Source organism: Pongo pygmaeus, chromosome 2 (assembly GCF_028885625.2).
Source record: "Pongo pygmaeus isolate AG05252 chromosome 2, NHGRI_mPonPyg2-v2.0_pri, whole genome shotgun sequence".
In the NCBI taxonomy this organism is placed as follows: Eukaryota; Metazoa; Chordata; class Mammalia; order Primates; family Hominidae; genus Pongo; species Pongo pygmaeus.
The window spans coordinates 39767756-39780572 of NC_085930.1; the positions used below are offsets into that span (position 1 = coordinate 39767756).

The window sequence follows — 12817 nt, forward strand, 5'->3', positions numbered from 1 at the left end:
TGGCTTAATTCTCATTTAGCCAAAAATAGAAGCCATCAAAATGAATTATCCACTACTGAATATATGATGGTAAATGAGATTGTTCTCACTTTTCTAGGATGTTGTTACTTAATTTTCCCAAATCATTTCTTCTCATCTTCCCACACAATGAAAAAAAAAATTAAACTGGTTAAGGTTATAAAAAGAAAAAAAAAGTCTATAACTAGAATTTGAATCCTCATAATCTGCAAAATATAGCACACAATTTAACTGCTTCCTCAATTTAAAACAGTATTCTATAAAATACAACGTTGTCTACATTGTAGAGATGATTTCTTCTTATCTGAGGAAATGAGTAATTGGGAAGCAGATATTGTTGAGTTAAAATACAGTGGTTTTTAAATGATTTCAAATTTTGCTTACCAAAAGGTAGTCAACCACAATGCAAGCCTTCCAAATCCAAATTCTGTCTTCACATAAACTTTACTGCGTCTGCTCTTGATCTTTTTAGGGAGAGGGTGAAAGTCCACATCTATTTCTGTGCTGAAGTTTTGGCAGGTTTTCTCATCTTAAATGTTTCTGCTGTTGCATCAGGCCCACATTTTCATAGACTCTAGCACTCTCTTCTCTCATTTCTGCACAGGGTGGCATTGGAGTATAAGGCAGGAGGGGGCTCTGATCTCCACTCGTCTGGTCCACTAGAGAATACTTAATATTTGTACATTCGTGCCCTTTCCTCTTGCTTTTCTGCTCTTCCTCAATCCTGCGCTGTAGTGTTTCAATATGATGCTGGACCGCCATATAGATAAATCGGTACTGTGCTTCTGTCTGGACCATCTCTGACCTCTGAGACTGCACCATCTGGATGGTTTTGGGAACATCAATTTCGCAGTCAACACCTTTCTCTCTGATGATGTCAATAAGAATATCAATCACAATGAACGTCCCTGTCTGGCCAATGCCAGCACTGCAGTGCACCACAACCAGCCCTGCATCCATGATGCTATCCTGCTTACGGTGCACTTCGTCCAGGAAGTGCAGCATACCCTTGGAGTCGCAGGGCACTCCGTGGTACAGCCAGGTCCAAAAGTGGTATTGCCAGACCATTCTCTCCATATTCCCTTTTCCAATCTTTGAAAGTTTAAGTTCTCTTAGCTTATAGTCATGAGTGGCACTTTCTTTGACGTTCCTAACATGCATGATGCCATATTCTTTTACAGCATACTCATCAGGCCAGTATTTGACACATTTACTCTTTCCTCTCTCCACTTCTTTCATTGTCATGACAATCACCTGGGAGTTTTCTTGGAACACTATCCACCAAAAGTCGTTCGCGGTGTTTTGCAGGCAGCCTTGTGTGGCAATGTAACTCTTTTTGGGCTTCGAATTGTTGCACTTGGTTTCAAATTCAGGCACGATGATATTTGCATTGATGTAATCTGAAACAGTCTCACTGGGATCACCGTTGTGTAGGACAACCCTATGATCAAAGGGCAGGATGTTTTGTTTTTGTATCTTTTTTTTTTTTTTTTTTGAGACGGAGTCTCGCTCAGTTGCCCAGGCTGGAGTGCAGTGGTGATCTTGGCTCACTGCAACCTCTGACTCCCGGGTTCATGCCATTCTCCTGCCTCAGCCACCCTAGTAGCTGGGATTACAGGGGTGTGCCACCACGCGCGGCTAATTTTTGTATTTTTAGTAGAGAGGGGGTTTCGCCGTGTTGGCCAGGATGGTCTCGATCTCCTGACCTTTTGATCCGCCCGCCTTGGCCTCCCAAAGTGCTGGGATTACAAGGCGTGAGCTACCGCGCCTGGCCTTTATAACTATTTTTGTTTTTGTTTTCTTGCCTTCGACCCTTTTTTTGGCTGTAGAGAAGTTTGCACTCCTGTTGTTGCAGTGTCTCAAATTCTTCCCAAAAGCCTTATTTGATTTTATCTGTGGTCTCAGCTAATTTGCTTAGTTCTCGAACTCTGCTTTCTATTTCAGCAGCATTTGTACAAGTCGTGTTAAGGGGCTGCTTGAGTTGTAGTACTGTACCCAATGTTTCCACCATAGGATTCTTCTTCTAACGTTCCACAAGATCTGTCAAAGCATCAAACCGTTCTCCTCCACCAACATCGTATTTCAGTTCCTGACAGCAAATCATGACATGAGTCACTTTAGACTTGCCGTCATTGCTCTCCCCTTTGTCATCACCGGTGCACACAGAGAGAACAAAATCTCCAGGGTGGCTCTGGCTCTCTCGTACAAGAAAGCTACCATGCTTTCCTTTTTCAGTTAATAATTTCTCTGCTTCTTTCCCAGAGAGGTGTCCCTGAAACCACCTTTCAGAGGTAGAATCTGCACAGTTCAGAGGATATTTAAGCTCAGTAACATCTCCATTCTTCTCTTTTAATTGCCCATGATGTTCCATGTAATACTGGACCAACTCAGCCAAAGTGGCAAACTTCTCCCCTCCATACAGGTCATAGCAATCACCAGTGTTCTGAATCTTGGTGTGGGTGATAGCTCCATTTCTTCTAACAGAAAGCGTGAAGGCTCCAGGGTTACTTTTACTAGGCCTTGCCAAAAAACTGCCGTCAACTCCTCTTGTCAACAGTAGGTTTTCTGCCTCCACACCAGTGATATTTGGGTGAAACCATTTCCATGATGTCATTTTCCTCCTGCCTTCTGGCTCCGCGATGGACCTGCTCCTTGCTCAGGGTCTGCTGGGCTCAGTCACATCGGGCTGGCCCAAGAGAGGCCTGCTCAGGACTGGACGTGGGGCAGAGCCAGCCGGTCATGCACAGACCCCACTCCTGGCCTGGGGATCCTGGAGACTGTGCAGCCGCCCCCCGGCCTGGCTAGCTCCTCCTCCACCCACAATGATCACTTCTTTATATCCATGTTTTCAGTACAATTCACAAATAATATTTGTTCTGTTTTTACAAATGGCAAAATTCATAATTTCAACATAGTCTTTCCCAACTGCATTTCTGTGGCAGTTGTTTTCTTCCAAAACACCCTAGGAAATCTTAGCTGCAAATGCTCATTACCTAGGAAAGTTTCTCTCAGCTATGCGTTATCTCCATTGTGAGCCTGTGTTTTTCTTTTCTGCTGTATTACATCCCATATCCACCACTATCTGTGTCAGTGGAAAGATTTTTATTCCACTCTTGCTTTGGTAGAATTATCAGGTTGTATTCATACAGAACAAAAAATATTTTCTCTCATTGATCAGTTAAAATCTCTATCAAATATTCTATTTACTAAGATTAAATAATCAACAGAAGCAATAACCTAGGAGTTTTCCCTGTAGCTATTTCATTCAGTTTTTCCTGGGATACTGAGGCCATGGAAATAACCAATATTTTTGTGGTGAAAAACAGGGAAGGCTCCTTCTAGCAATCCAAATCAATTATCCCAAATGTCTAGGGCTTCCTCAATTTGCCACAATGCAAAGATTCACACAAAAGGACCTAAATCGTACATGTAAATATTGACATTTATCACTCCAAATATAAAATAACTGATAGAGCTCTTAGCCTAATTATCTTCTAGTTATTAACCTAAAGCTAATAGGCAGTGGTCAGAAATTCTCAAACCTGAGTATTTTGCTGGAATTTCAGAGGAACTAACAGTTTAAGATGAATTCTTTTAATTTTGAAAGTTATCAATTTATGCCAAGAGTCACAATAGCTGTGGATGTCCAAACTCCTGGACCCATACTCTCAGGCACTCTTTAAAGCTGAACACTCTTGATATGGTTTGGCTGTGTCCCCACCCAAATCTCATCTTGAACTGTAGCTCCCATAATTCCCATGTGTTGTGGGAGGGAACTGGTGGGAGATAATTAAATCATGGAGGTGGTTCCTCCACACTGTTCTTGTGGTAGTGAATGAGCTTCACAGGATCTGATGGTTTTATAAAGCATTTCTGCTTTCACTTGGCTCTCATTCCCTCTTGCCTGCCGCCATGTAAGACATGCCTTTCACCTTCCACCATGATTGTGAAGCCTCCCCAGCCATGTGGAACTTTGAGTCCGTTAAACCTCTTTTTTCTTAATTAATTACCCAATCTCAGGTATGTCTTTATTAGCTGCATGAAAATGGACTAATACAACTCTACCCCTTAGTACCCAAACAAAACACGCCACCAGTCAGAGGCCCATTTGATTTTTCTGTTATTTAACCCTGTCCTAGAGATAGCTTAAATTAGTTATGTCTCTGAATACTCCATTTCTACAACCCCTACTCGCATGTTTTCTCAGTGTCCAGTCTTTCACCATCTTCAATCATTCAACATTTAAATTTTCTTTTTAAAAAGTACTTGAAATTTTATATGACTGTCAAAACCTGTCTCTGTTTGTTTGTACTGCTATAAAAAAATACTGCGATTGGGTAATTTATAAATAATAAAAATTTATTTCTCATAGTTGGATGCTGGGAAGTCCAAGATCAAGGTGCAGGTAGATTCAGTGTCTGGTGAGAGCTGCGCTCTTGCCTCCAAGATGGTGACTGCATGTTACTGCATCTTCACATGGCAAAAGGTGGGAGGGCAAAAGGGATGAATGCTGTGTACTTCCAGGGCAGAAGAGATAGAAAAAGGCCAGGCAGCTTTCTGAAGTCTCCTTTATAATGGCATTAATCCCATTCATGAGGACAGAGCCCTCCTGGCCTAATTATAATAACTCCCAAAGCCCTCACCTCTTAACACCATCACTTTGGGGTTTAAGTTCCAACATACGAATTTTGGAGAGACATATATATTTAAACCATAGCAGAATCAAGTGAATTGTTTTTTTAATTTACATGCTTTTGAAATGCCTTTGAACATCATTTACAAACATGGCTCAAATAGGAGATATTCTAACAGGTACTGAAGAATTTCAGTAGTTCCTGATTTGGCTACTTTTAGCTCTTAAATCATCAAGCCATACAGTTTTTCCTATCAAAGAGTTTTCCTGCCAAAACAGTGTGATTCTAACTCACCCAGAATAAAGTCCTTAAGTATTAAAGGATCATTTGATTTACATAAATACAAATATGTGCTTAAGCAGAATACAGTAGCATAAAATCTGCAGCTTGTGGTGAAGTTTGAGGCTGATTTGCGGCATGAACACAGTTCTTTGTCCCAAATCTTTTCTGTTAATGTCAATGTCAATGTCAGTTTTGACTATAGAAGGGTCATTAAAGTGTACTGTATCAGCTAGTTTTGATGGGTAGACATGTCAGAACAGTAGTAACATATTCTACTCATCTGCCCAGCAGCTCTTTTCCTCAGAAGTCTTAAAGAGACCAGGTTCATGAATAAAAATATATTCCAAAACTTTAGTTTCCTTTCTCAAGGGGCTAACAAACCTGGCCCAAAGAAGACTAAGAATTCTATCCATGTAGATTTGTATATATTCAAGTTTCTACAGCTAAGCACAAGCCTGTTTGGAGGTTGAAGAAATCAAATAGTAAATATTTTCTGAATTGCTTTTATTGTTTTATGTTTCTATTAAGAATTGGTACTTGAATTAGATTAGTTAATAACATATGCTAATTTTTGTCCAGTCTGATCACACCAGCATTAATGAAACTGTAAGTCAAGGTAGATATTTTCAGGCTGTAGAACACGTTGTTTCAGTCTGTTTTCAGGTCATTTCTGCATAAGATGGCAGGTGCAATCACAGCAAACAGTCTACAATAGAAAAGAAGAACAGGAACTTGTTTTTCCTTAACAGGAAAAATCTCTTTTCTCATTTCTTCAGCTTACATAAAAATATTTTATTTCTATTTTCATAACATGTATTGCTTAATTATAAAAGCAATATCATCATCTAAGATCTAGAAAAATACAGAGGAAATATTTTTTAAAGGAAGAAATATGATCTATGGTCCCACTACTGAAATAACCAAGGTCTTTGAAGCCAGACAGACCTGTGTTGAAATTCTGACTCTGTCTCTCATGCAGTAGATGTGTGACTTTAGGGAAATTACAGTCTTCTCTGCATTTTATTTTCCTTACGTGCAAAAATAAATGGCCACCAATTTTTATGTATTATTCTTAAAGAAGCAAAACAAGCCTGATTCTTCTATGTATTAAAACCAGTTATTCTTCATTTGTATGTCTTGGCAACATAAAGTAATATAATAATTCTCAGGAGAAAATGGGCTCCCTAGTGCAAACCCTTATGCAACACCACTCTTTAACCCTTCAAATGTCAGTGTGGTTGATGGGAGGAGGGCAATAAATGGGCAAAAGAAGATCCTAGAAACCTTAGGCTCCAAACATTTCAGGTTCTTCTGTTCTTCAGGAAAGGATGTCCTCTTTGAAGTACCTAGTGGAAAACCACCATAACTGTAGCTCAAGTTCCATCAAAGAGACTGTTCCTTTTAGCTGTGGTAAAGCAGTTTATTTTATGGGAGCTCTAATGTGTTAAGGGACAGGTGCTCTATCCAAGGCTACAGAGGGAGCAAACCACTGTTAGGAATTTTAATGTCTAAACCTACTTGTCTAGTTTCCACTTCAAGAGACAGTCCCAACCACAGCAATTACTGCATCACCTCCGAAAAAACACACTCTTAAAATCTATTGCACTCATTACATTTGCATGTTTAATTCCTTCCAATACACAACTGACATGGCTTCAAAGTGTTTGCCTGTGATTTTCAACTTCAAAATGATCTGAAAGTATTCACCCAGCAAATCAGTTTCTGATAGTGTGATTTTCTGGCTTGCCTGGAACAATCTTATTGTGCTCCTGTGAGTATTAAATGTGATAAGGCCCTTAAAGTGCTTAGCCAAGAGCCTAGAGTATAGTGGGAACGGAATACATAGTAAGAATTCAATCTGTATTAGGTAGGAAGTGTCTGTACTTTAACATATTGTCTTATGCACACTCGTCTATTTACAAACAAAAATTCTAGTGTATATGCAATTGGTTGGTACATTGAATATACAGGTTGGTTTTCTGGGGGTTTGTCATGGTCTTTTACTTTGTTTTTACATTAGGGAAAATGGCATAGTCTTTTAAAACATCTTTTAAAATATTTTTAAAGTCTACCTAATAATCCATAAATGGAAAGGTAACAGTTTTTTAACAGTGTCTTTATTATTTGAAGACTTGGGTAGTTTGGGATTTTTTATATAAATAAAACTATGGTGAACATTTGTTTTAAGAATAATCTTTATCTGCAAATTTACTGCTCTATCTCTGATTATTTTCTTTCAATTTCTACGTTAGTATATTTAGCTTACAAGATTTTCTAAAAACCAAACAATGCTGAAGAAAAACAAAATGCAAATGGATGTAACATATTCTTTGGAAGACTATATAACTTGTTTTCTATCAACTCAATAAATTTCCTACTGAAAAATAACTATCTCAAAATTAATTTCATTTCATGGGATAAAAGACATGCTCAATTTAATAAGATGTTTGTTCAAGCAAGATGATGACTTTATATGCCACTAAATTAGAATAAACTTTATGCAACAAAACATTGCAACTGGTATTTCTGTCTGGCATCCTAGAGGATGAGATATTTTGTGAATTTATTTGGAGAAAGGGTCAGGTCAAGGTAGCATTTCTCTTAAGACTGAATACTTAGTTTCTTATGCATTTATGGTATTATGCTAGCTGATAGCAGATTAAAAACTAAGCTTATAAAGTCCACAGTTGCAAGCCTGTATCAGCAAGCAGGCTCTAGAATCCATCTGTAACTGTGCTTCTTCTCACCCATAGATCCTCCTGCTGATCTCCATCCAGATACAACAGAAATTTGTGATCCTATCTCCCATGTGACATCTCAGCCACGGCCCCAGTCTAAAAAGGGAAAGAAAAGACTAATTTGCAGGCATTGCTTAGAAGAAAATGTTTTAAAAGCTTGTTGGAATTTAAATTATGTATTCTTTGAATAAGGCCAAAGTCCATAATGCAACTATAAAAATAACCATTTATCCAGAAAAAAATTTAAGTTATGTCATATGTAACCTAAAGAATACTAATTTAATTTAAATGTTCATGAATACAGGATAAAGATGATAATGCTGATGTAGTTGTTTGCCAGTTTGTGCTAAAATAGTTACAAAAAGAAAATAACTAAATATAATCTCTGTGAAAAATGGTTCATTGTCTTCCAAGCTCTGTGAAGACAAAGGCACCTCTACTAATTTCAAAGAGGTTTTAGATTTGGTCATAAATTAGTATGAACAGAATTTTCTATTTCATTACATTATGTTTGGCAATGTGCCAAAATAATCTAGATTGAGAGATTTCATTATAAATCAGGACAGGACACCAAAAACAGAAATAGCTCACTCAAATATACATACATTAAAATATATCAATTTTTCACCAAATATTTATTGAGAACCTACTATGTGTGCCTAACAATATGCTTGACATTAAGGTTCCAGGGAGCTTAAATATATTGTAACGGTAAATTATTTCACTATTAATATCATAAATTTGAGCACTGTAGCTTGCAGTGATACATCTGTCTAATTGGATCAGTTTTAAATTAATAGCTTTCAGATAACTTTATTTTTATGTGTGTTTTAAAAATTTTTATTTAATTGACAAATAATAATTGTACATATTCATGGGATACAAAGTGATATCTTGATACATAACAAGGTACAGTGATCAGAAGACTTAAATAAGCATTCTTCAGTAATTTACTAGGAAACTTAATTCAGATTATGGCCTTAATGACTGAAGTTATGTTTTAGAACATCTAATCTCAGCACCTTTGTCCACCTGAGGAAACTTCCAACTATTTCAAGTCTTTGACCATGATTACAGTCAAGGAGAATTTCAAGGGGATAAATGTAAAACAAAACAAAAGGGGACTTTTGATACCATTTTTAAAAATGAACTTATCAGAAGCAATCTGTAATTTGTGAAGGCAGTGGCTAAGTTTATTTAGAGAATACAAAGCAGATTAAGCAAAACTTTCCTTTTTGCAAAAATAGGATTTTTCATTACCTGGCTTATAGTCACACATCACCAGAGTGGGTACAGTACACAGAATATAGCAAAGAAGAAAACAAAGACGTGGCCCTTACTCTGAAGAAGTTTTCAATCTATTAAGACAGATGAAGTTGTAGAAAGGGCACAAGCTTGGAAAAGTAGCCAAAGAAGGGTCATTCAACTTTAAAGAATGGATAATATTCGCAGAAGCAAAAAGAGAAAGCTGAGAACAACCAGGTAAGAGAAATAGCATGAGAAGTATTTTAGGATGATGATGAACAAGGCAAGTTCAGGGAGGCTGAGGGGACCAATCTGGCTTGATAGGGATGTGAGGGGTGAGGGCCAGGAGGGGGCACATTCGTCAAGAGATTCCTTCATTCTGGAAGGAAAAGAGGCAGAAGGCAGTAAATGAGAATTTACGGCATGTTTGAATATGTATGTGTGGGAGTGGATATACGAATGGGTAATCTGAACTTGAGGCTCCTACTCCACAGACTCTCACATGAATAATGACATCCTCAATGGTATTTCAAAGCACAATATTCAAGCTCCTACTGTCATGCAATATTTTTTCCATAAAATTTGTTGAGCCACCTGAATGTTTATTAAATACTGACACGGACAAGATTATAACCAAACTAAACAAGTCCAGTGTCTTTCTTCCAGACAGCCCGCCGCATACTACCATTCTGTAATATCCCGGAATCCTAGTATCTAAGACCAACAGTCTGTGCCTCTTATCTCTGGAGACAGAATTCAGATGTCTTATTTAAAGCTAGAAGGCGTCACAGTCCCTATCAGAAACCTGTTCATCCTATTGAGGGGCTGTCCACTGTCAGTACTACCAAAACTTGAAGTATCAGTTCACAACTGAAATCTGGACTTACCAATAATGTCATCTTTTCATCACTCTGCCCCTAATCCCATCAAAAACCTCCAACATGCAGTCAGGAGAGCACCCCTCCGCCTCTATCCCAGAACTATACCCAAACAGGGGTGTCAAAGTTGCACTAGAATTTTTAGGGTCTACTTAAATAGCTTCTTCTCAGGCTTCAAGCCTGCCAATTACTTGCCGGGGTTGGGACAGATTTTATTGACTGTCAATTTATAAACTTCAACCCACCTTACACCTCTGACCACTGGATGAGGCACAGGGCAATCTCACTCCTCAACTGTTATTTTTAACTACATCGTAACTTCAGAAGATTTGTTGACTTCCCTGAAACCAGGAATTGCACACAATCCCATGTCTACTCTGGCAGGATCAACAATATCTAATTTCAGAGATAAGAGGTTGCAGATTTGATCTTTCCTCTCCACTTCTTCATAGCCACCAAAGGGACCTGAGCTCCTCGTGGAAAGGTACCCACTCTTTTCCACGTGCCCTTCAGTACCACATCTCCACACTTTCATTTTTAAAAACTAAATTCCACCGGGCGTGGTGACTCACGCCTGTAATCCCAGCACTTTGGGAGGCCGAGGCAGGCGGATCACGAGGTCAGGAGATCGAGACCATCCTGGCTAATACGGTGAAACTCCATCTCCACGAAAAATAAAAAAAAATTAGCTGGGCGTGGTGGTGAGCACAGGAGAATCGCTTGAACCCAGGAGGCAGAGGTTGCAGTGGGCCAAGACCGCGCCACGGCACTCCAGCCTGGGTGACAGTGCAAGACTCCATCTCAAAAAATAATAATAATAATTACATTAAATTCCACATTCCCAGATACTTGTCATAGATTAGGAAGAGATCATTTCAACTGGTACCTAGAAAGGAAGAGAAAAGAGAGACAGGCACAGAGACTATTGAAGTCTTAGACTGTTATTACATTGGTTCTCTTCTATCACGTTAACTGTGTTTCAACAAGTAGGTTTAAGGCTAAATGCAGCTAATTTAGTGATTATAAAAATAATCTACAATTGGCTGGAGCAATAACATGGTGAATAAAAACATTTATTGTAGCTTCATTAAAAACTGGTATTTATCTCTCAAGTTTTTCCAAATGGTGTTTGAATAGAAATGATATATTTTTAAGTAATTTATTCCTCAAGTTTAATATGTGGATTTTTATGACGATAAAGCATTATAAAATGTTAAGTAGTTATTTGCTAATCTTCTCAGGGCTGTCACGTGAATAATGGTATCCTCAATGGCATTTCAAAGCACAATATTCAAGCTCCTACTGTCATTCAATAACGTCACTTCTCAGGCTGTGACAAATTAAGAAACATGATGCAAATATGTTCTCCAAGATTAAAACAAAAGAATGCAATAGAAAGAGTGTAGGAAAACTGGCATGAATTCATGTCTTAAACAGAATCATAATACTGTCTGCTCAAAATCCAAAATAAAGATAAAAATGGAAATTTAGAATGGTACACTAAGATATTCAATATAAGTTGAATGTAACAGCCTACAAGTCACCAAGACTTTACCAATTCTATGATATCTAAACATCTAAGCTTAATATCAAAATAGCAAGTGACTTAATATTCAGAAAGGAACAGGAACATTTAGGCCACTTTAGTCCCTTCAGTACAAACTGAATACGGCTGTGGATAAAGAGTCTCAATTGTTTCCAGTTTCTGAGAACACACTAGGCCACTTAATATAACATCCTGGTGTATTGTTTGCTTTTTTTGTTAGCCAAACAAGATAGACTGATTGATTGAGTCACTCACAGCTATTCATTCCTTCAACAAATATTTATTAAAGGATTATCATGTCAGACACCAGGCTACAGGATTTTCCCACATCACTTAATTGAAATTCAACAAGTATTCTGTTATAATGAGGATTAAATGAGTTAATATTTGTACAGCGTTTAAAACAGTGTGTGGCACATAGTAAGTGCTATATGAATGTTTGTTAAATAAATTATGTTGAAGAGTCGGTTGTAATATGATCTTTGTACAAGATTTTGATTGTTCTATTTCTTGTCTCTTAAAAGTTTTTTTTTTTTTTTTTTTTTTTTTTGAGACGAAGTCTCGCTCTGTTGCCCAGGTTGGAGTGCAGTGGCACAATCTTGGCTCACTGCAAGCTCCGCCTCCCAGGTTCACTCAATTGTTCTGCCTCAGCCTCCTGAGTAGCTGGGACCACAGGTGCCCGCCACCATGCCCGGCTAATTTATGTGTGTGTATGTGTGTGTGTGTGTGTGTGTGTGTGTGTGTGTGTGTGTGTGTGTTTAGTAGAGATGGGGTATCACCGTGTTAGCCAGCATGGTCTTGATCTCCTGACCTCATGATCCACCCGCCTCGGCCCCCAAAAGTGCTGGGATTATAGGCGTGAGCCACCACGTCTGGCCAAAGGTTTCTATAGGCATAAAAGAACAGCAGGGTCCTAAGATACCAGCCAGGAAGCTAGGCACAGGAAACAACTAAGTCAATATATGCCCATATAAAAATCACCTGATGGTAAATTTCTCTGGAAAAATTCTATAGGACTGACATAATAGGTTTTATATCACCTTTAAAACTTTTTTTATTTTTTTTGAGACAGAGTCTAGTTCTGTCACCCAGGCTGGAATGCAGTAGTATGATCTTGGCTCACTGCAACCTCCACCTCCTGGGTTCAAGCAATTCTCGTGCCTCAGCCTCCCAAGTAGCTGGGATTACAGGCACACACAACCACGCCCAGCTAATTTTTTGTATTTTAGTAGAGACTGGGTTTCACCATTTTGCCCAGGCTGGTCTTGAATTCCTGAGCTCAGACAATCCACCCACCTCGGCCTCCCAAAGTGCTAGAATTCCAGGCATGAGCCACCCTGCCTGGCCTAAAACATTTATTTAGCATGTACTTATGAAGTAGTATACACCAGGTTCTATTCTAACTGCTTTACATATAATAACTCATCTAATTCTCAGGCTAACTCTAAGATACTACCATTACTCCACTTTATGGAT

At 38.5% G+C, this 12817-nt stretch overlaps 1 protein-coding gene and 1 long non-coding RNA gene across 3 annotated transcripts in view; both read right to left on the bottom strand.

Moving 5' to 3' along the window:
• Window positions 1-345: 345 nt before the first annotated feature.
• Window positions 346-2703, bottom strand: LOC129033816 (tyrosine-protein phosphatase non-receptor type 11-like). Its single transcript, XM_054482849.2, is given in 2 exon segments — window positions 346-1484; window positions 1795-2703. Coding segments are annotated over 2 exon segments (1779 nt in total). The 5' UTR covers window positions 2633-2703; the 3' UTR covers window positions 346-543.
• A 2718-nt stretch (window positions 2704-5421) lies between these two features.
• LOC134739150 (uncharacterized) overlaps window positions 5422-12817 on the bottom strand; it is a 125200-nt gene continuing 117804 nt past the window's right edge. Inside the window, exons 3-4 of one of the 2 annotated variants that reach the window (XR_010125671.1) lie at window positions 7682-7768; window positions 5422-5640 (exon numbers count right to left, since the gene is read on the bottom strand). This is a non-coding gene — a long non-coding RNA (uncharacterized LOC134739150). The remainder of the gene's footprint in view (window positions 5641-7681; window positions 7769-12817) is intronic. The other variant, XR_010125670.1, reaches the window with a different exon arrangement.